General features: G+C 45.4%; 1 protein-coding gene across 6 annotated transcripts in view; it reads right to left on the reverse strand.

The window, feature by feature from the left end:
* GPM6B (glycoprotein M6B) overlaps positions 1 to 24,273 on the reverse strand; it is a 161,019-nt gene that overhangs the window by 11,006 nt on the left and 125,740 nt on the right. For all 6 annotated transcript variants that reach the window (XM_086386750.1, XM_086386752.1, XM_086386751.1 and 3 more), the window contains one exon: positions 278 to 464. In XM_086386750.1, coding sequence (XP_086242876.1) covers positions 278 to 464 — 187 coding nt within the window. The remainder of the gene's footprint in view (positions 1 to 277; positions 465 to 24,273) is intronic.

Here is a 24,273-nt window from a genome sequence, read left to right on the forward strand (position 1 = left end):
GGCAGTGTTGCCACGATCCCCCTTGGCCGCCCGTGCCTTGTGTCTTATGTGTGCACCGTCCCATTCCCCAGGCGCAGTCCTATCCCAGGTCCCCAACACCCACTGCACTCCTGGCCCTTTCTTTTCCCTTCTTTCCTGGCCCTTTTCCTGTCTGCCCCTGGGGAGCGTGAATGAAAGGCATCCATTTTCTCCCAGGGGTGCCCACAGCAGTATTTCTGCAACCCTCCTGGGGTGGTGGCACTTTAAATGCACTTCTAAAAGGAAGGAGGCAACTTACACTTCACTCAGCAGGGCATGGTCGCTGGTGTTGGTGGAGAAGTGCTGCTCCAGGATCGCCACGGTGCCTGCCAGAGCCACATGCCCACAGCCGCAGAACAGGGCGACACCCGAGAAGCAGAGGATGGTGGCCACCAGGGAGGCGTAGGGGACTCCGCCCAGACACTTGATGCAGCATTCAAAGCAGCCTGGACCCAGGGGGGAGAAAACATGGCTGGTAAGGGTAAAACGCCTACGACTTCATGAAGACCGCGCATTAACAGAGAAGGTCGACTCTTCCCTCTGCCCCGCGTGCTCTTTGGGTAACAGCTCAGCATCGCAGAGGCTAAGAGGAGCTGCCCTCATCTGCTTCTGTGGGTGAGGACCTGGGGGCTTCAATGGGAAATGAAGCTTAATTTGCTCGGGGTGTGTGGCAGAGCAGCTAAGTGACAAATGGTTATGGAGTAAGGCACAACTCTACCGCTTCCTGATTGACCCACGGTTGAGGTTAGGGGACCCCTGCTCAAGTGACAATGAGAAGCAGTCACCCCACTAACAATGTCAGAAGAACTGCAGTGAGGCTGCCGTTCTATGAAGACAAGTGACCGTCAAGTTCCCCCCAGCCTCACCCTTATGGGGTTTCAGGTAGCTATTTCTCTATTTTCGCAGCAGCCAATGGCTTTCCCCAGCCTCTGACCTCCTGGGCAACCAGAAGAGTCAAATACAGTAATTACACTATTGCTGTGATCAGAAAAATATCAAGGGAATCAGTCTGGAAAGGGGGTGGGCATATGGGTCCCTAGAAGTACCAAGCCACCCAGATCTACTCAAATGGGCCCACTCAGGTTTCATTCATGTCAATACCAGAAATCAGCTCAGCTTTTAAATAAAAATGTTCCCCCAGAGCCAGGCAGCACAAGCAATTTAATCATACTCATCCCCCGAACCCACCTCCTCAGCTTCCACCTGCCCCCGCCCAATGCACATGTTGAGAGCAAGAACCCAGAACCGGTGGGTGACGTTTAAGTACTTGAAGAGGGAAAAGGAACAGGGTTGGGGTGGGAGGGGACAAAATGAGCACCCATGAAGTGAAATGAAGGAGAGAGCCACAGTTCACTCTTCATTCTTGAGAGAAATTAAACTCATTCATTTTTCAAATCAACTTTGACTTGAGATGTCCATAAAGACCTCCCCAGGGACTGAGTCAGGTGACATTTTCAGTTTGGAGACATTTTATGTTTCAGTGGAGCACTGCAGGCCTCAGGGTAATGTCGGTCCCTCTCCTGACCTCGCGTCCCTGTTTATACTATCCAGACCCTTAACTAAATGGCTTGTCAGGGAAATCGAACTCTGAATGCATTATGATGTTTAACAGCAATCAAGAGCAGTTCATGACTTCAGGGCAAGCACATTAAGGTGGCTAAATTTCTTTCCCCCAAACGGCCTTTACAGTAGATAGGGAATGACTACCCAGCATGAAACACTGGAGCTAGGCCTTTCCATTTTGATGATCATTCCATGCTAAACTAGCATTTGCTTAAACCTACCCTAGGAGATAACCCCATATATCTCTCTTCAGTTCACTGGAAAGTAAAAATGCCAGGCCCTCATAAGAAAGTGTTCTTCCTTTCATTTCAAAAGATGACCAGCTGTTTTCAAGACCAACCTCCCTGAAATGGATTGATGAAACCACCCAAAATGGGACCCAGTACACAATACAGTTCAAGTCCACTAGCAAGTCGCTACCTTAAAGAGATTCGGACATGTGAGATTTGTGAACACAGATGATGGAGGTCAATCTCATTTTGTCCCGTGACTTCCTAGCAGGGTGAAGTGAGGTAAGAGGAACACAACTAAAAGTCCAAATTCTCCAGGCTCCCAAACCAACAGCAACTAAAATTCTTGGCCTTGATATGTGTGTTGCATCATACAAGAGAGAAAATAGACCTCTTTTTTCTTGTGTTGTATCATCCCCACTTCTCCCATTCTCAGGCTCCACGATGAAGTTAGGCACAAGATGAATGCCTGCTTCCATAGCTAATGAAGTTATCTCTGGTCCTTATTGGATAGAGATGTGTGGCCTTGAGACTGTGTTGGCCAAGATGGTGGCCACTGGGCATATGTGGCTGTTTAAATTACTCAAAATCAAAACTTCAGCTCTTCCTTTGTAGAAAGTCACATTTTACGTGCTCAAGAGCCACATGGGCTTTTGGCTATCATCTTGGACAGAACAGATACAGGAGATTCTCTCACTGGAGAACACTGCTATTGTGGAAGATCAATTTTGACCTGCCACATACTCTCTTGTGACATGAGCTAGGTTCTGAGTTTTACTTGGGATTTCATTCATTCGGTCCTTTTTGAAGATCTAGAGGGTGATAAGCACTGTTGTTGGCACTGGGAATACAAACATAAAATAAGACGCATTCCTTGCCTTCAAGGAGATCAGTTAGATGAGTAACAATTTCTATGGCACACTGTGATGACTACCAAGACAGAGGCTGCTGGAGGGCCAGTGGATGGTCAGGTGGAGGAGAGAGAGACAGAAGGACAGGAGGAAATATAATTCAAATTGGAGAGGGATCCTGAAAGGCTTTCTACAGTAAAACCTAGGATGCCAAATATGTGAACAGCTGACATGGGGACACTGATACAATTTGAAGAAATCTGCATATTACTGGTGTACATTATCTTACTAAGCCTACATCCTTTCTCATCATTTGGGGTTATGGTTAGGTGTTATAGTGCAGTGCACTCACCCTGTAACAAGAGAACTCAACCTTCCAAATCCATGGTTGCAACTTCAAAACAATCTTTCCTCCACATGGGCTAGAGCTGTCTGCTTCTTTCAAAGGAAATGCCACAGCTGTTCCGTGGCTCAAAACAGACGAGGGGGGATCAGAAGAATGATGCTTTTCAGTCCCCAATTCACCACTAGATCAAGGCTAACATTTTCCTCCAATTTGTCTTTCTCATGGACTAGTTCTAGAACAGCAGGGAAAACCAGAGACTCAAGACTTCTGGGATCACTTCAATGAAGCATACTCTCTCAGCAGAAGCCAATGCTCTTAGGTTTTTGGTGGGTTTTATTTATGAACATAGAGCTCTGGCTCCTGTATAAGTCTCCATATTGGTCAGGGCTGTTGCATGTGCACACCTAAAACTCTTATGGACCCCGCTGGCCACCAGGAGCCAGAGCCTGTGAAATATATCCTGGGAAAAAATTACAGGAAATAAGAGAACTGGATACAGAGCTTATTCTAACATGGTTGGCCAGTTACCCACAAGGCTAAAAACGCATTTCTGGTGGATATCCAACCAGCTGTGGATGGATTGCTCCCCACTGTATATTTTCTGTCAGTCTAGAAGCCATCTCTCCTTACACTGTGTAACATATCTTTGAACACTGGGTAATTTGGTCATATGCCACACGCTTATCCCAGAGGAACCAAGAGTGCTGCAAAAAGCTGGCAAGAAAAAGCCAAATATGTTTCTAAAATATGATATCAATACTGTTAGTGTCCTCACATTAAGAGCATTTCTGACCTATGGGTATGAGTGTGGCAGAGGTAGGGGGTGGAGGCCATGGTGACACTGTGCGTTCAGGCTAGCCTCACAGGAGTACACTGGCACAGCCCCATTGGGTCCTGGGTTTACTATAATGCTCCGCTACTGCCATCTTGACATTCTTACTACTTTCTGCACAAGGGTGTCTGAATTTTCAATTTTGCACTTGGCCTACAAATTACTGAGCCAGTCCTGGGTATACTTACTCCTGGGTGAGAGGAGACGGGAGGGGTTCTTCCTACTTTATATGCCCACCGTGGCACGGTTTTATTTCAGTGTCAGATAGAAATACAGCCTAGAAAGGCAGATGTCACCTTGCCTACCTACCACGTTGTCCTGAGCACAGCAACCGTCCCATGAGGTCAAATGCCTGGCATGTGGGAGAATTACTAGCTTCCCCTTTGCTCTGAGAGGGAGTAGGAATCACCCACTGTACTACTCCCAACAGAGCCAATGCTCCAGGTTCTGCTAAACCAGGGATCTGCAAACTAGAGCCTGTGATTTTGCCAATAAAGTTTTATTGGAACACAGCTTACACCCCTTCATTGACAAATTGCTGGCGGCTATTTCTGCTCTACCAAGGCAGAGCTGGGTAGCTGTGACAGAGAGTGCATGGCTTACAAAGCCTGCAACAGTTACTATTTCCAGGAAAAGTTTGCAGACCCCTATCTGGAGGCACTGACATGCAGACTGTGGTCTGAGGACAAGGAGCACCAACATCACCTGTGAATATGGGAAAGATGCAGAGTCTCGGGTCCCACCCCAGAACAGCTGAATCAGAAAATCAGCGCTGCAGCGGGGTAGCCCAGCATCTGGGCTTTCAGATGAGTCCCACAGAGGCTCAAATCTGAGAACCACAGTCTTAACGAGTCACACCAGCTCTTCACTGTGGCAGCCCCACCAGCTTTCTTTTATTACCAGCCAAACTCTGTGACAATAAATACCGAACACCATGAAACGATTCCTGGCTTCTGGCCAAGATGGAGTATCAGAGAGCTAGTTTATCCTCCAGCCTGAAACCACAACCGAACTGAATAAAACCTATGCAACAATGGTCTTCAAGGTACTAAGACAGCAGGCTGTGAAGGACCACCCATGGCGAATGAGTCAATGATTAAGTTCTCAATAGAACCAAAGAAGCCACGTGAAACGCCCTGTGACACGTTTCCAAGACGCAGTTGGTATGGGGTCACCTGAAGGTGCAGCTCAGCTCTCACTGGAATAGGAGAAGCTTTTCCCCATAACCTTGCTGTTATCATCATCTCAGGTACTGGGGTTTCTTAAAGGCCTAATTGGATGGAAGCTGTCAATTAAGCAGGGTAGTAACAGATATGGGTGAGGACAAGAGCACTGGGAGGGAGGGCACAGCTGTCCATTTATTCCATCTCATTCCATTAGCACATTCAATGCTCACCCAAGTGTCTGAGGTCCCACGGACTGGGCTGGACACTGGGGACTCGACAGCGAGCTAAGACAGGCAAGCTACATGCTAATGCAGTTTATAGCCTGGGGGAAAACAGACATTATCCAAATGGCGTGGGGATCAGAAGTGCTAGGAAACAGTAGGGACTTACTCAGGCTTTTGGAGGGTAACCAGGGACAGCCTCCACAGCTTAGACATGAAGCTTAGACATGAAGGATGGGGTGGTTAGGGAGGGTGTTCCAGCAAACAGGAACTGCATGAACAAAAGCTCTGTGGGGGAAAAGGGCAGGGTGCGTTCCTGGGCATGGAAGATGATGCCAGAACAGAGAGAGTACGAGAGGAGGGTGGGGCAAGGAAGGCAGGAGGGGTCTAGGGGAGCTGGATGCACTGGAGGCTTTCCAGGCCACCCAAAGAGATCTGGACTTTAGCCTCAGAATCACAGGACACCACCAAGCCTTTCTGACCCTGGGGAACAGACCGGGGCTGCAGAAGATTCCTCTGGAGGATGTGATAGGAACAAAGTGGCCCTGGAGGTGAATAGCTTGCTGCAATGGTGCAGGCAAAAGAGGACAGGTGCTCGGACCAGGGCAAAGGCAGCAGAAGTGGAAGAAAGGGATGCGTCAGAGAGAGGTTTGAAATGGCAAATGGGCACAACTTGGTGTGAACCCAAAGGAGGGGTTGGGGATGGGTGCTGAGTACCAAGAGTAACTCCTCCATTTCTGCACATGGAACCCCATGGTGCTGTGCTGTTCCTTGAGCTGGGGTTGACACAGGAGGGCTAGGCTTTGAGGACAAAGATGCCGAGTTTAACCCTCCTACACTGTTGGTGGGAAAGTAAATTGGTGCAGCCACTATGGAGAATAGTGTGGAAGTTCCTCAAAAAACCAAAAGTAGAGTTACCATATGATCCAGCAATCCCACTCCTGGACATATACCCAGACAAAACTCTAATCTAAAAAGATAACATGCTTCTCTATGTTCATAGCAGCTATGTTTATAACAGCCAAGACATGGAAACAACCTCAATGTCCATTGACAGAGGAATGGAGAAAGAAGATATGGTAAATACATACAACGGAATACTACTCAGCCATGAAAAAGGATGAAATAATGCCATTTGAAGCAACATGGATGCATACTAAGTGAAGTGAGTTTGAAAGAGAAAGACAAATACAGTATTACTTATATGTGGAACCTAAAATATGGCACAAAATGAACCTGTCTATGAAACAGAAACAGACTCATGAACACAGAGGTCACACTTGTTGTTGCCAAGGGGAAGAGGCATGGGGGAAGGAAGGACTGGAAGTGAGGGACTCAGTTCAGTTCAGTTGCTCAGTCGTGTCCGACTCTTTACAACCCCATGAATTGCAGCACGCCAGGCCTCCCTGTCCATCACCAACTCCCGGAGTTCACTCAGACTCATGTGCATCAAGTTGCTGATGCCATCCAGCCTTCTCATCCTCTGTCGTCCCCTTCTCCTCCAGCCCCCAATCCCTCCCAGCATCAGGGTCGTTTCCAATGAGGCAACCCTTCACATGAGGTGGCCAAAGTATTGGAGTTTCAGCTTCAGCATCAGTCCTTCCAATGAACACCCAGGACTGATCTCCTTTAGGATGGACTGGTTGGACCTCCTTGCAGTTCAAGGGACTCTTAAGAGTCTTCTCCAACACCACAGTTCAAGAACATCAATTCTTCGGTGCTCAGCTTTCTTCACAGTCCAACTCTCACATCCATACATGACCACAGGAAAAACCATAGCCTTGACTAGACAGACCTTTGTTGGCAAAGTAATGTCTCTGCTTTTGAATATGCTATCTAGGTTGGTCATAACTTTCCTTCCAAGGAGTAAGCGTCTTTTAATTTCATGGCTGCAATCACCATCTGCAGTGATTTTGGAGCCCAAAAAAGTCTGACACTGTTTCCCCATCTATTTGCCATGAAGTGATGGGACCAGATGCCATGATCTTCGTTTTCTGAATGTTGAGCTTTAAGCCAACTTCTTCACTCTTCTCTTTCACTTTCGTCAAGAGGCTTTTTAGTTCCTCTTCACTTTCTGCCATAAGGGTGGTGTCATCTGCATATCTGAGGTTATTGATATTTCTCCCAGCAATCTTGATTCTAGCTTGTGCTTCTTCCAGCCCAGCGTTTCTCATGATATACTCTACATATAAGTTAAATAAGCAGGGTGACAATATACAGCCTTGACATACACCTTTTCCTATTTGGAACCAGTCTGTTGTTCAATGTCCAGTTCTAACTGTTGCTTCCTGACCTGCATATAGGTTTCTCAAGAGGCAGGTCAGGTGGTCTGGTATTCCCATCTCTTTCAGAATTTTCCACAGTTTATTGTGATCCACACAGTCAAAGGCTTTGGCATAGTCAATAAAGCAGAAATAGATGTTTTTCTGGAACTCTCTTGCTTTTTTGATGATCCAGCAGATGTTGGCAATTTGATCTCTGGTTCCTCTGCCTTTTCTAAAACCAGCTTGAACATCTGGAAGTTCACGGTTCATGTATTTGCTGAAGCCTGACTTGGAGAATTTTGAGCATTACTTTACTAGCGTGTGAGATGAGTGCAATTGTGCGGTAGTTTGAGCATTCTTTGGCATTGCCTTTCTTTGGGATTGGAATGAAAACTGACCTTTTCCAGTCCTGTGGCCACTGCTGAGTTTTCCAAATTTGCTGGCATATTGAGTGCAGCACTTTCAAAGTATCATCTTTGAGGATTTGAAATAGCTCAACTGGAATTCCATCACCTCCACTAGCTTTATTCATAGTGCTAAAGCTATGAACAAAGCCAAAGTACTAAGCCATAGTTCATGCTTCCTAAGGCCCACTTGACTTCACATTCCAGGATGTCTGGCTCTAGATGAGTGATCACACCATTGTGATTATCTGGGTTGTGAAGATCTTTTTTGTACAGTTCTATGTATTCTTGCCACCTCTTCTTTAATATCCTCTGCTTCTGTTAGGTCCGTACCATTTCTGTCCTTTATCAAGCCCATCTTTGCATGAAACATTCCCTTGATATCTCTAATTTTCTTGAAGAGATCTCTAGTCTTTCCCATTCTGTTGTTTTCCTCTATTTCTTTGCATTGATCGCTGAGGAAGGCTTTCTTATCTCTCTTTGCTATTCTTTGGAACTCTGCATTCAAATGGGTATATCTTTCCTTTTCTCCTTTGCTTTTCACTTCTCTTCTTTTCACAGCTATTTTGCTTTTTTGCGTTTCTTTTCCATGAGGATGATCTTGATCCCTGTCACCTGTACAATGTCACAAACCTCCGTCCATAGTTCATCAGGCACTCTGTCTATCAGATCTAGTCCCTTAAATCTATTTCTCACTTCCACTGTATAATCATAAGGGATTTGATTTAGGTCATACCTGAATGGTCTAGTGGTTTTCCCTACTTTCTTCAATTTAAGTCTGAATTTGGCAATAAGGAGTTCATGATCTGAGCCACAGTCAGCTCCTGGTCTTGTTTTTGCTGACTGTATAGAGCTTTTCCATCTTTGGCTGCAAAGAATATAATCAGTCTGATTTTGGTGTTGACCATCTGGTGATGTCCATGTACCCGAGGTCAGGGGCAGCGGCCGAGAGGAGCTACCCCATGCCCGAGGTCAGGAGCGGTGGCGGAGATGAACAACCCCACGTCCAAGGAGCGGTGGCTGCACGGGCGCAGGAGGGCTGAGAGGAGCTACTCCATGGTCAAGGTCAGGAGGGGCGGCGGTGAGGAGATACCCCTTGTCCAAGGTAAAGAGCAGCAGCTGCACTTTGCTGGAGCAGCCGTGAAGAGATACCCCACGTCCAAGGTAAGAGAAACCCAAGTAAGCTGGTAGGTGTTGTGAGAGGGCATCAGAAGGCAGACATACTGAAACCATAATCACAGAAAACTAGCCAATCTGATCACACGGACCACAGCCTTGTCTAACTCAATGAAACTAAGCCATGCCATGTGGGGCCACCCAGGACGGACAGGTCATGGTGGAGAGATCTGACAGAATGTGGTCCACTGGAGAAGGGAATGGCAAACCACTTCATTATTCTTGCCTTGAGAACCCCATGAACAGTATGAAAAGGCAAAATGGTAGGATACTGAAAGAGGAACTCCCCAGGTCGGTAGGTACCCAATATGCTACAGGAGATCAGTGGAGAAATAACTCCAGAAAGAATGAAGGGATGGAGCCAAAGCAAAAACAATACCCAGCTGTGGATGTGACTGTTGATAGAAGCAAGGTCCGATGCTGTAAAGAGCAATATTGCATAGGAACCTGGAATGTCAGGTCCATGAATCAAGGCAAATTGGAAGTGGTCAAACAGGAGATGGCAAGAGTGAACATCGACATTCTAGGTATCAGCAAACTAAAATGGACTGGAATGGGTGAATTTAACTCAGATGACCATTATATCTACTACTGTGGGCAGGAATCCCTCAGAAGAAATGGAGTAGCCATCATGGTCAACAAAAGAGTCCGAAATGCAGTACTTGGATGCAATCTCAAAAACGACAGAATGATCTCTGTGTGTTTCCAAGGCAAACCTTTCAATATCACAGTAATCCAAGCCTATGCCCCAACCAGTAATGCTGAAGAAGCTGAAGTTGAATGATTCTGTGAAGATCTACAAGACCTTTTAGAACTAACATCCAAAAAAGATGTCCTTTTCATTATAGGGGACTGGAATGCAAAAGTAGGAAGTCAAGAAACACCTGGGGTAACAGGCAAATTTGGCCTTGGAATACGGAATGAAGCTGGCAGAGGCTAATAGAGGGACCAGCAGATGTAAACTTTTACGTATAAGATGGGTAAACAACACGGCTTTACTGTATAGCACAGGGAACTATATTCAACATCCTGTGATAAATCATAAAGAAAAAGAATCTTAAAAAAGAATGTCTATATGTATATAATTGAGTCACATTTGTAGTTAAATGGGCACAGATTTTCCTGCATGAAATATGGAAATCCATGAAATATGGATTCACTTATATGACTATCCAATCTTCTTAATTATGTGTGCTTGCATGCTAAGTCACTTCAGTCGTGTCCGACTCTTTTGCAACCCCATGGACTGTAGCCCACCAGGCTTCTCTGTCCATGGCATTCTCCAGGCAAGAATACTGGAGTGGGTTGCCATGCCCTTATCCAGGGGATCTTCCTGACCCAGGGATCGAATCAGCATCTCTTGTGTCTCCTGCTTTAGCAGACGGGTTCTTTACCACTAGCACCACCTGGGAAGTCCCTATACTTAAAAAAAAATTTTTTTTTTTAAGATGTTGAGTTCAGTTTTAGACGTGCTGACTTTGAGGTGTCCTGATGCCATCCAAAGGGAGAGATTCCAGGGGGTGATCAGACACATGGGTCTGTAACTCAGATGAGCTGATGCTGGATGCTGTCAGCTTCAGGATCGCAGTGAAAACTTTCAGAGGTCAAGGAAAGACATGCGAGCACTGAGCAGTTCCAAGTGCTTTAGACCCTTTCTTTTGCCAGGCATGGTCCTTGGACAAGCAGCAAGAGCTTTAGCAGGGAGTTTGGGGGAAATGCAGAGTCTCAGGCCCCACCCCAGCCCAGTCGGGTCAGTGGAATCTGCGTGAGAACAAGTCCCCAGGAGTGAACGTGGAAGTCTGAGAAGCCCACTGCCAGTCACCAGTCCCATCTGTCCAGTCCCAGGTGCGGAGCCCCGAGTCCCTGTGAAGTGCCTGCTTTTGTGTGCAACCATGTTTGGTGTTTTTTCCAAAGCCTACTGGGCTTGGCCCTAACTCCAGCCACTTGCAAATCAAATGGCAAGTTCCAGGGGCCACAACGAAGAAAAACACAGTGTTCCAAGCTGTTCAGCCGCCTTGAAAAGAGTGCCACTAGAGTGTTTCTTCTGAGCCAAGCAAGCACTGTTAAGCTCAGATTTTTCACAACAAAGATGCTTTAGTGTCATACCACTGACAGGGTCTGAGAACACAGACCTATCCCCTCACCTCCCCCATTCAGAAAGCACCTGGGTTTTGGGCTGTCCCCAGCAGGAGAAGTCAAAGGCCAGGCTGATTTTTTTTTAAAAAAGAGTTAGGTGGTGCCGAGTATCAGCAGAGCACCACGCCGTGCAAAGTGGATGCCAGCTAAGCAAGAGCAATGCTTTTCTTGGATATTCCCATAAATCCACATGCTGAGTTTTCCCAAGCTTCAAACCAGCAATGACAACGCTGGTGAATATGAACCAGAAAAGGGCAAGGAAAGCATTTTTTTGATGACTGTTAACAACTCATGGAAAAAACAAATCACTGCTAGGCTTTCTAGTACATTTTACTAGTAATTCTCAGTGCCTCTCACCCGGCCTCCTGAACCTCCATTAGGTTAGTCACATCTTCAACCTTCATTTAGCTGGTCTCTGTGGCTAAAGAGATTTTTCGGTTTTGATTTGCACAAAAACTCCAGTGTGCATTAGTCTAAGATGGTTTAAATATAAACCACACAGTAGGGAGAAAAAAAAACAGGCCTCAATGCCTCTCCCTCTCAATGGCCATTTTGTCTCCGGCATCTCTAGAACCTTTTGTGCAGAACAACAGAAGAAAACTGGCTTTGTCCTCGGGCTCGCAGATGCCCGTTGCCATGGCTGGGAGTTCACAACGGCCCAGTCATTTGCCCCAAGTTGTCTGTGATCCTGGCTGCAGCTCTCATGCTGGCTCCCAGGAGGGCTGGCAGCAATAAGGGCTCAGATTCTTCCCCAGGGAATGAATGTCTCACACACACACCCTCAATTCAGGACCTTTCTTGCCACTTTACTAACTCCTAACAATCCATCAAATTAAAAAGAAAAGAAGTAATCAAGGTTTGCAACTTTGAAACAACCAGCAGGAAAATGGAAGCAGAGAGAATCCTTAGTTAAGAGACGTAAGATTGGATGGTAGGGGACCAAGGTCTCCCTGACTTAGTTCTCCACCAGGAGTGACTGTGCCCCGCTCGGGGACATGGGGTGACATCCGGAGATACCTGGGGTTGTCAGGACTGGTGGAAGGGATACTCCTGGCTCTAGTGGGTGGAAGCCAGGCATGCTGCTCAATATCTTACAGGGCACAGGAGAGCCCCCCGCAACAATTACACAACCCCAATGTCTGCAGCACCAAGGGGGAAGAGTCCTGAGACAGTGCATGCACACACATGCTCCACAATGTTCACATCCCTGGTTTTCACCTGGGGCCGACTCTGCCCCCAGGCAAGGCGTGCAGACACTGCGTCATCACAGCTGGGCAGGTGCCACTGGCAGGTAGTGGGTAGAAGCCAGTGACGCTCAGCACTCCACAGTGTATAGGACGGTCCCCACCCCAAACACAACAAAGGATGAGGCGCCACCAAGGGTCAAGGATGAGACACCCCGCTCTCAGGCTACCATGTACCATCCTGGTCTGAGACACCAGCATGCCCGCCAAACTCCACAATTAAAAAAAAGAAAAAGAGCTTAAAATAACCTTACTTTGTTTAAAAAATATTACAGACAGAAGTTTACAAATTTTGCTGCCCAAGAGAATTACCTGGAGGGCATGGGAAAGCCCTGACATCCAGACTTTACCCAGACCAAATTAAATCGCAATTTCTAGAGGTGGGATTCAAGAATTAGAGGTTTTGCTTTTTTGCTTTAAAAAAAAAAAGCTCCCCAAGTGATCTTAAGTTGGAGAACACGTGTTCTAGAGCAGACATCAGCCAACTGTGGCCCACGGGCCCAACTGGGCTCTCCACAGAGCCTGTGAATTCAGCATGCTTTTTTACATTTCGAAATGATTGTGAAAAAAAACCCAACTCAAAGAATACTCCTGCTTCGTGACACAAGTATATGGAATTCAAAGTTCTATGTCCAGAAATAAAGTTTTACTGGAACACGGCCGAGCTCAATCCTTTCTGTACTGTATGTGGGTATTTTCAAGCTGCACAGGCAGAGCTGAGTAGTTGCCAAATATTTACCATCTGGCCTTTTACAGGAAAAGTTTGCAGCTTGCTCCTCAGGAGCACTGGTTCTCCACCTTTCATGTGCACATCAATTCCCAGGGAAACTCTTTACAATGCAGGGTCTCTTTAGGCAGGTCTGGGCCATCGCTCCTCACTGAACCACAAGGGTAGAAAAGAGGGGCTCTCCAAGGGGGGTCGGCGCAGCCTTGAGAGACCCCAAGACTCCAGAGGTGCAGGAGGCCCAAACTGTCTTCATGATAGCACTAGATAATACTGACTTTTTCCCACTGTTGACGTTTCCACAGGAACACTGCCGATGGCTATAGCACAAATCAGGAAGTGGCACCAAAGTGAATGAATCAGCAGTTCATTCCTTACCACCACACACTCACAGGGAAAAAACAAGAGAGTTTCACTTTGATGTGGTTGAAAAAAATTATCAACTGTGATAACTCTACACACCCTTTTGAAGATTCTGTGCAATGAAATGAGGACACATCCAGGACTTCTGTAGCATACCAGCTGCTGCTGCTGCTGCTGCTAAGTCGCTTCAGTCGTGTTCAACTCTGCATGACCCCATAGACGGCAGCCCACCAGGCTCCCCTGTCCCTGGAATTCTCCAGGCAAGAACACTGGAGTGGGTTACCATTTCCTTCTCCAATGCATGAAAGTGAAAAGTGAAAGTGAACCCGTTCAGTCGTGTCTGACTCTTAGTGACCCCATGGACCGCAGCCCACCAGGCTCCTCCATCCATGGGATTTTCCAGGCAAGAGTACTGGAGTGGGGTGCCATTGCCTTCTCCGGTAGCATACCAGAGCACTATGCAAAGTTCAAGTGCGACTGAGTTTCAAGCTGAACTAGCATCTTGTTTTCTGGCCGACAGCTGTTTTTTTCTTTAAAGAATGACTAACACAGTATAGTTATTAAGACTTGGGAAGAAGACAGATGGCCAACAGGCATATGACAAACAATGCTCAACATCACTCACTAAACATCAGGGAAATGCAAATTAAGACCACAATGAGATATCACCTCATACCTGTCAGAATACTATCCAAAAGACAACAAATAGCAAGTGTTGGCAAAGGTGTGGAGAAAAGGGAGCCCCTGTGGGCCACTGTTTTCCATAGTGGCTGCACCAATACATTCCCACCAACGATGTTTTCCTGTTCTCTGGATAAACACTCAGAAGTAAAACAGCTTTGGTTATATTGGTAATTCTGTTCTTAATTTCTGAGGAATCTCCACATTAATTTGAAAAGATATATGCACCTCTGCTCACTGCAACATTACTTATAATAGCCAAGACATGGAAACAACCTATGCCCACTGATGGATAAATGGATAAAGATGATATAAGAACTACCATGCGTGCGTGCATGCTAAGTCACATCAGTCATGTCCAACTCTTTGTGACCCAATGGACTGTAGCTCGCCAGGCTCCTCTGTCCATGGGATTCTCCAGGCAAGGATACTGGAGTGGCTTGCCATCTCCTCTGGTTCAATCCTGAACCCACATCTCTTATGTCTCCTGCCCTGGCAGGCAGGTTTTTTTTACTATGAGCGCCACCTGGGAAGCTCAAGAACTACCATATGATCCAGCAATCCCACGCCTGAGCATATATCCTAAGAAAACTATAATTTGAAAAGATGCATGCAACCCAATGTTCATTGCAGCACTATTTACCAAGATAGGGAAGCAACTTCAGCGTCCATCAACAGATGAATGGATAAAGAAGATGTCATTGTTCAGTTGCTAAATCACCTCCGACTGTTTGCGACCCCATAGACTGCAGTACACCAGGCTTCCCTGTCCTTCACTATCTTGCAGAGTTTGTGCAAATTCATGTCCACTTAGTGGTACATATATACAATGGAATACTACTCAGCCATTAAAAAGAATGAAATAATGCCATCTGTAGCAACATGGATGGACCTAGAGATTATCATACTGAGTTAAGTCAGAGAAGGACAAACATCATGTATCACATAAGCAGAACCTAATTTTTAAAAATGATACAAATGGACTTATTTACAATACAGAAACAGACTCACAGATTTCAAAAACAAACTTATGATTACCTAAGGGGAAATACGTGGAGGAAGGATAAAATAGGAGCTTGGGGTTAACATATACACACTGCTGCTGCTGCTGCTGCTAAGTCACTTCAGTCGTGTCCGACTCTGTGCGACCCCATAGACAGCGGCCCACCAGGCTCCCCTGTCCCTGGGATTCTCCAGGCAAGAACACTGGAGTGGGTTGCCATTTCCTTCTCCAGTGCAGGAAAGGGAAAAGTGAAAGTGAAGTCGCTCAGTCGTGTCCAACTCTTAGCGACCCCATGGACTGTGGCCCACCAGGCTCCTCTGTCCATGGGATTTTCCAGGCAAGAGTACTGGAGTGGGCTGCCACTGCTTTCTCTGATATACACACTACTATATATAAAATGGAAAACTAATAATGACCTATTGCACAGCATAGGGAACTATACTCAATATTCTGTAATAACCTATACAGGAAAAAAAAATTTGAAAAAGAACGAATATATGTATAACTGAATCACTCTGTTGTACACCAGAAACTAACACAACATTATAAACCAACTATACTTCAATAATTTAAAAAAGATGATATATATCTTATGTGTACATCTCACATACACACACAATGAAATACTACTCAGCTATAAAAAAGAACAAATTCTTGCCATTTGCAACAACATGGATGGACCTTGAGGGCATTATGCTACATAGGGTAAGTCAGGTGGAGAAAGACAAATAGCATATAATTTCACTCATATGTAGAATCTAAAAAAACCAAAAACAAAAAACAATTCATAGATACAGAGAACAGATGGGTAGTTACCAGAGAGGAAGGGGGTCGGGGGTTGGGTGAAATGGGTGAAGGGGTCAACTGTTAGTCTGGTGATGGACGGTAACTAGATTTTGTGGTGATGACCACTCTGCAGTGTACACAGATGTTGTATACAGATGCTGAATTGTAATACTGTACCTGAAACATGATACACACACAGACTTGGTTATCTGGCACAAATTTTCTTAAAAATGATGTAAATGAGCTTGTCAACTTCAAAGAAAATAAGCGACAATATCTTGCCAATCAATTTTGGAAAACTTGCACCTGTGAAAGGCCCAGCTTCCCAGTACTTAGAAAACTTCCTAATGAAATCAGTGGTGATGTTAATGAAATGTGACTTTTGGGATATGGTATAATAAAATGTGTCAATACTTGGAAGATTTGTACCAGCCAGAGAACCGGTATTTTCCAAGTGACCAATGAAGGATGTTACAAAATCATTCTCTAATACAGACCGATCAGACTGCAAGGGAGAGCAATAGATTTTAATGGAACGGAGTAGAAAAAGTTCACTAATACAGTTTCAGATTCCACATTATCAATAATCTTTATTCCACATTATCAATCAACCACTTGCTGGATTTTGGTGCATTATCAAGGAAGAGTTCCACAAAAACATGAAAAGGCCATTAAAACATTCCTCCCTTCTCCAACCACCTATCTGTGAGAGACTGAGTTTTCTTCATACACTTCAGCAAAAACTAGATGCTCCAAGATGCCTGTGAGTGAGGGCAGAGGCAGATGTAAAGATAACAGCTGTTGAATATTAAGCCAGATATTACAGAGATCTGATAAAATGTAAAACAGTGCTGCTCTTCTCACTCAAGCTTTGCCTTGTTTGGGAAGAGTTATCTTTCTCAAACATTATTTTTGTTACCAGGTTATGGATTTATTAGTAACATTTTAAATAAGTTCATTATTTTTTAAAGGATAGAATATAATCTATTTCTGAGGTCAAATACTAATAAAGACAATATAAAAATAAATTATATAACTTTTAACTTCTATGATGAAAACATTACTTAAGTAATATGTTAGTTATAATTTCTAATACAAAAATACCTAGAGATATAACCCACATGAGCAAAAGCTTTCAGGGCCTTCAATTATTTTTAAGAGAGTAAAGGGACTTTACACCCCAAAGTCCGTAAACCACTGGTATGTACCATTAAGAAGGTATCATGAAGTCAGTGGACACGGGAGCTTCCTGCTAAAGACCTAAGAAAACACCCAAATGATAGCTTGCTTCCTAGTTCTCTTAAGACCTTCTTAGAGTCATTAATGTGCAAGTCCAACTGTATAATGCCAAGAACACTGAAACTATTTTTAATGATATAAAGAGAACTGTTTTTTTTTGGGGGGGGATATCCTTCTCAAACCTGGTCCTAAAATCTGTGAAATTAAAACTTTTCATTTTTGTGACATGTTGTGCAACATCTCACAATTGATGAGCCTCTCACATGTGCAATATGGCTTGGAGTAGGAGATAAGCAAGCACAGAAAAGGAAAGCTATGTTCACATGGTGAGAGCAAATAAAGTTAAGACAGAGATCTTGTTAGTCCCGTCCTTCACCTTCTGTGGGGACTGGCTTAGGTTTTTCCTAAAGACCATATGTGTGCTCTAAGCCTAGTGAAGTGGGGAGAGAAGAACCAGGGAAATCTAGGCAAGTTGGGGATGAGTGTGTGCTTGCTCAGTTGTGTTAGACTCTTTGGAAAGCTAGCTCTAAATCTAAATGACAGAGGTTTTAAGAGCACAGAGATTTCCTGCAGGGTGTTCAGGAAATTTGAGGCGCCCCTGCAATATTAAGCTTTAGCATCACTCAACCTCCTTGACCATCTAGGTTTCAGTGTCTATGTGTTGCTAGATTGCACTGAGTTCAGTGAGTGTCTATTGAATTGCTGCTATGTGCAAGGCACCATACTGGGAGCTGCAGGGATTTGGTCTGCCCTCCTGGTCTTGACAGTTTGGAGTGGGGTGAGGGACACAAACACAGCAGAAATATTCAAGTAGAATGAAGAGCGAGGTGACTCAGGGGCATGGGGAAGGAGGTAGAGGCATCTCCTTGGCTTAGTGTGGGGAGCTTAGGAAGGGGCGTGTGGGTGGCAGTGGTGTAGACAGGCCTTTAAGAACAGAAGGATCCTGTGGTTAGGAGAGATTGACAGGCATGAGTGAAGAACAGGACTGATGTGGTTAGGCGCCAGTAGGGAAAGTTGAGGGCGTATGTGGTGGAGTTTGTCAAGGGCATTGGGACAGTGTCAGGAGACAAGCTGGAGAGGCAGGCAAGGCCCTCCTGTGGGGAGGTCTCTGAGCCAGCCTGCAGCCCTGGGTGCTTCATTTTGTAGGCAGTAAGGAGAGAGGGAAGGTTTGTGAACAGGCGAGTGACATGATCTGAGGTGTGCTTTTGAGAGATTAGTCTGGTGCTAGCGTGTAGGCTGAACTGCAGTGGGTGCAAACTAAACTCTTCCACTGTGGGTGGTAGCAGAATGCGTCTTTTTGAGTTTTATTCAAAGGGCGCAGGGTGTATTCAATGAAGGCAGGAAGGGTAAAAACCAGACAAAGCTTGGAGCTGTGAAGCAAAGTCACACAGCATTTTACAGGCATGGCTCGGTGAGAAAACAAGAGAGAATATATGTGAACGAATTTTCTTAGGGGCCACTCCAGAAAATATCAACTCACCCAGAGACAGAGGGCGAATCAGTAGTTGTGTGGAAAGAAAGGGCTTACAAAGGGACCTGGGGGATTGGCAGACATGTCAATTTTTTGCTCGTTTCATGGGCACATATGTATGTCAAAGCTGATCCAACAGGTCACTTTACATGTATGCACGTTGTGCATATCAACTGTAACTCAAAAAAAGTTTTTAAAAATGAACTTTTTCTTTTCCTTTTCCTTTCAAGATATGCTTCTTAAGTTCAATTTTTACAAAAGATGGTAGTAATGGTAAAAGGTTATAAATCCCTTTTGGAAACTAAGGATTGGCAGCAAAAGTCAGGAGCCTTAACAACCACATCGACCTGGGTGGGGTGGGCTGGTGGTGGGGGAGGGAGATATCCTACAGCTACAGAACCTATAGGCTACTTGGTGACAGGAAAGTGTAGGGGCTACTGTCATTAAGCAGAGAAGCCAGTGCTTTAAGGGGACACGTGATGCATTTCCATTTTGAAACATTTATATGGCTTGCAGCAGGTAGCCTTCTAAGATACCCCCAATGGTCCTCACCTCCTGATATTCATACCCTCCCCCAAAGTATGGGCTAAACCTACTGACTAGCTTCCCTGATTAGGTTTCAAAAAACTGACTTCCATCTTCCTAGCACTCTCTCTATTGCTGGCACACTCTATCACCCACTCTCTCTGATGAAGTCAGCCGCCACGTCATGAGGGAGATATGGGAAAGCCCACATGGCAAAGAATCAAGGGAGGTCTTGGGCCAAGAGCTAGTGAGTAGCCGAGGCCCTCAGTTCCACAGTCTTTGAGGAACTGAGTCCTGACAACAACCACAAAAAGTGATCTAGGCAGTGGATTCTTCTATGGTTGAGCCTTCAGATGAAACTACAGCCCTGGCCAATGCTTTCAGTCACAGCCTTGTTAGAGACCCAGAGACAGCTAAGCAGAGTCCAGACTCCTGACCTACAGAAATTGAGATGATATATGTTGTTGTTTCTGACTATCGAGTGTAAGATTAATCTGTCATGCAACAGTAGATAACTAATACACAGCTTCAGCTCTGGTATATGCCTGCAGCTCTACAATAGAATCTTTAAAGCATTTTTTTAAAAAATGCAATGACACAAAGATGCAATGACAATCTTAAAACATCAAGAGAAGTTTGCTTCAAATTCACTCTCTGCTAGGGATGTGGTGATTTGGCTTTGGGCATCTTGATAGAAAACATGTATACAAGTTGCCTTTCAATTTCAAGTTTATGTTGCCCTTCAGAAAGGTATTTTGACCTGAAACAATACTTTACCAAAGATGTTATCATGAGGAACTATTTTCTCCATTAAGATTTTGATCCTCCACATATATAGTAGTGGTGGTCAGACTTCAGTGTGGCTCTGAATTGCCTGGGGAGCTTATTAAAACAAATCAAATTCCTGGGACCCACCCCAAAGGGGGAATCTGGCAATCTGAACGTTTAACCAGCATCCTTGGTGATTCTTTTACTTAACACAGAAAATAAAACTTGCTAAAGTACAACAAATGGAGTAATAGATGAAAACAGCCCATGGTGTCTATTTAACAGGACTTGGTTTCTTGTGGGAACACTCAGAAAAGGGCTTGTAAGAGGCCAAAGGGCCTGAGCTTCCAGAAAGAGTCAAGGGACCCTCTGAAGAAAGACTGAGCTTTAGCCTAAAGCCTGTGAACAACCAGTACCCCAGGGAGCAAGGATTCTGGAGCCTGGAGAGAAGAAGGTGAGGGATCTTGGGTGGAGATTTTAGGAAACTGAGTGACTAGCAAAATGTTTAGGTCTTGCCTACCATAAGTGACTGGATTTATAATGAGTGCTAAGAATACAATCACTCTAAGTCAGGGCTTGGCTTTTTTTTTTTTTTTTTTTTTAATGGAAAGGGCCAGATAATAATTCTCTTTGGCTTTGCAGAGCATATGGCTGAAACTACTCAATTTTGCTGTTTTTGTAGGAAAGCAGCCACAGACAATCTGTAAATGAATGACCATAGCTGGTTCTAATAAAACTTTATTCACAAAAACTCAGTTGCGATCTTTGTGTGGTGAAACACAGTTGTGATCATCAGCCTGGTTTAAGCCAAGTCCTCATAGATCTCCAGAATCTCCATCTATCACCACTGGGAAAGAGCACATGACCATGAACAGGGTTGTCTTAAGACCACAGAAAAGACCTGTTTTGCTCCTCCTGGCCTGACATTTCACCACTAGAGTTACTCCTTGGGGTGAAAGCACTGACTCTGGAAGTTCCTAGAAAAAACACAGGCTGCTCTTCAGAGAAAGTCTCACCATACCTAGATGACTCAGACCTCCAGAGCTTTCTGCTTCCCGGTGCACAAGCCGTTTCACAAAAGCTTTTGACAGATCTAGAAACACACGGGTATGGGTGTATGTGTGGCCTATTTGTGAGTGAACAGGGACCCACAAAAGGACACAGCTTGGGGAGGTGGGAAGACTAACATCTAAAAGCAGACTTGAGCTGCTTCCCAATGTCTCCAGTTAGCTCTCTGGGGCAGGGGGGCAGGCAAAAGAGTTCAAGACAAAATTAATTTTAATTAACTCAAACTGAAAACATACAACACGGGGGGGGTTGGTATTATAAAGGTAATGAAGATAAGATGTCACTGTTTCTAAGAGACTATAAACTGCTGCTTTGAATAATCCAAGTCAGTTTCTCTAAAACCAGATGCTGTACCTGAGAGAAAGCCCCAGATAGACACTCAGTTCTGACCGATCTGCTTTTCATCTCTTCTTTCTTTGTCTGCTCTGAGCTGAGGAATAGACACAAGACTGAAAGGCAAAGGGAGTTCTGTATGTCACAGACACAGTGGCAGCCACTGCTACATAATTGAGTGCTAAGCATATACCAACAGTATAGCTGATAAAAAGTTGAACATTTGTCAATGAAAAACTATGTATATGACTGACATAATAGCCTTTGGTAAATAAGTTATAAAATAGTTACCTGCCCTATACTGGCACATTTTGGGGTGAAAACTGCAGGTAATTTGAAAATAGAATAAATAATCCACAGCAGAAAACAAAATGCAAAGAACTCTTTAAAAACTCAGAAACATTATGGCATGAACCCGGGCTAGAACATGCTTGTACTGAGTCCATTGTTCACCTCCAGGTAACCTGAAACACCTTCAGTCAGTGGCAGCCATCAGACACACATGCTGGGTGCTTCCCCCGGCCATGGTTGTGTAAACCGAGAATGCTTCTCCAGCCAGACCCCGGGGATCAGTTGCCCTGCCCGAAAACTCACACGACACCATCAGACCCCGGGCTATAGTCCACACATGACCAGCAACAGAGACCAAAGATGCACACAGATTACAGGCTCCCCACCTTGAAATACAGTGTTTTCAGAAAAGGCCTCAAACATAGTTGCCTTACAACTATAGGTTAGGACAGTGTGACAAGACAGTGTAACACCAAATCCAATAGCATTTCCCAGGACTCTCATATCTCAGGTGTCACTCTATAGAGTGGATCCATGGCAGAGAAGTCCCAGGCTAGGGGGCCAGAGGGAGAAAGGCTAGGGATCTCAAGGGGCCTGCCTTCTCAGGTCCCACCTGGGCAGATAGGAGGAGCCCACAGTGGGACCTGATGCACAGTACTGAGCAAGCAGGAATGTTAGTATTTGGCCGAGTGTTGAGCAGGAAGCCCCTGTGTTGGGATTTCCATTGTGTTGGGATTTCCATGGCTGCCCGGGAATCTTGGCCATGGAAATCCCAACACGGGGGCTTCCTGCTCAACACTCGGCCAAATACCAACATTCCTCATGCTCTCCCCACACCTTTAGTTCTAATCCGTATGTGAGAGGGTGATCTCTCTGGACTTCTGGAATTATCTAAAACATCTGAGTCCAAGCATTAGAGCCATTAGGATTTGTGAGCTGGCCAGAAAGGGCTTCCCTGCTGGCTCAGTGGTAAAGAACCGGCCTGCCAATGCAGGAGATGTGGGTTCGATCCCTGGGTCTGGAAGATCCCCTGAAGGAGGGCATGGCAACCCACTCCAGTATTCTTGCCTGGGAAATCCCATGGACAGAGGAGCCTGGAGGGCTACAGTTCATAGGGTCGCAAAAGACTTGGACATGACTTAGTGACTCATCCACGACAACAACAGGAGGGGAACTGGCAACTGCAGAAGGGAGTGGTTTTTGTACTCCTTACCTGGTAGACTGAATGCGGAACTACACAGATTTACCAGTGTCTGAATAGTCATTCTTGGTCTTTTAGCTTACAGCTGTATTAGGTGACAGCATCTTACATGTCACTGTATTATATTCAAGAAGATCATGAGGGGCATTTGAGAACTTCTCCCAACTCCTATCAACTGCTTTCTCCTCGCTTTCTCCAGAAGGAGACAAGCTGGACCCATTTTCACTGCCCCATCCCCCATTCTCATTCACCACGATTTTAAACAAAGAAATAAGAGGAGGCACATTTTCAGACAAGTGGCTAAGAGAATCCAAGGTCACCGGCCTTTCAAACTAACCAGGACTCAGTGCATTAACGACTGGCAATTCTTACACCTGCCTCCCCATAAAGAGGGACAGAAAGGACAATGGAAAACACAGCGATTTCTCAGACTTTTGAGGGTAAATCCACCTCTTCAATTCCTTCTGTCTTCTCCCTTCTTGCTTTTGGACCTTGCTCTCAATTAGTGCTTCTCGAACTGCATTATGCCCAGGAATCATCTGGAAAGTTCTGAAAATGCAGACTTGGATTCAGCAGGCCTCGGGGTGGCCTGAGACTCTGCATTTGTAACAAGCTTCTAGGGGATGCTGATCCTGCTGGCCCATGGACCGCATGTGGAAGAGAGGATCTGAATTCTCTCTGATGACACTGACTGAAGCCCTTGTGACAACTGCAGTAGCCTGAACCACACCCTACACGCTAAGCACAATATTCCATCGAACACAACTGAAGCCCAAAGGGCTCCTTATTTCCCAAGTGCCACTGCCTCAGGCCTAGGTCCCCAAGGCAGTGTCACCTGAGGTGGCCCTTGTGGCCACCCGCCCCTTGATTTCCTGGAGGCCCAAAGAAGATGTGGATGCCACCTGGTCAAAGAAGTTAATTCAGAAAGAAGAAAGCAGTACAGATGGTGAAGGATTCACTATCCAAGTGCTAAAAATGTAACTCCACAGAGAAGTTTCACCCAAAAAGGAAGATGGGAAACGACTGAGGCAAAGGAAACTGGGAGCACCTTGACGTCCCTCACGGGGAGTAAGCAGTTTGGGGGAGGAGGTCTCTGCCACAGTGCCTGCATTTTCCTTTGGTAAAGATCTCCCCGTCGGCGTGGACCAAAACCTCTTCCCACTGTGGTCTGTCCCCCACTGGAAAGAAACTGAGAACTCTGCAAACGGGGAAAATAAAAGACACAAGAGCCATATGGAATCGTCTATTTTTTCCCTCACACCATCTGGTTTGGGATCTAAGCACAGAATGGCAACTGCGCTGACTGAGGAGACAGCAAAATCTCTGGGCCACTGGGAAGGCGACACCATGGCTAGGTTCAGTCCCTCCC

Source organism: Bos grunniens, chromosome X (genome assembly GCF_055505025.1).
Source record: "Bos grunniens cultivar Pamir isolate PY7600 chromosome X, Bosgru_T2T1.0, whole genome shotgun sequence".
Taxonomy (NCBI): domain Eukaryota; kingdom Metazoa; phylum Chordata; class Mammalia; order Artiodactyla; family Bovidae; genus Bos; species Bos grunniens.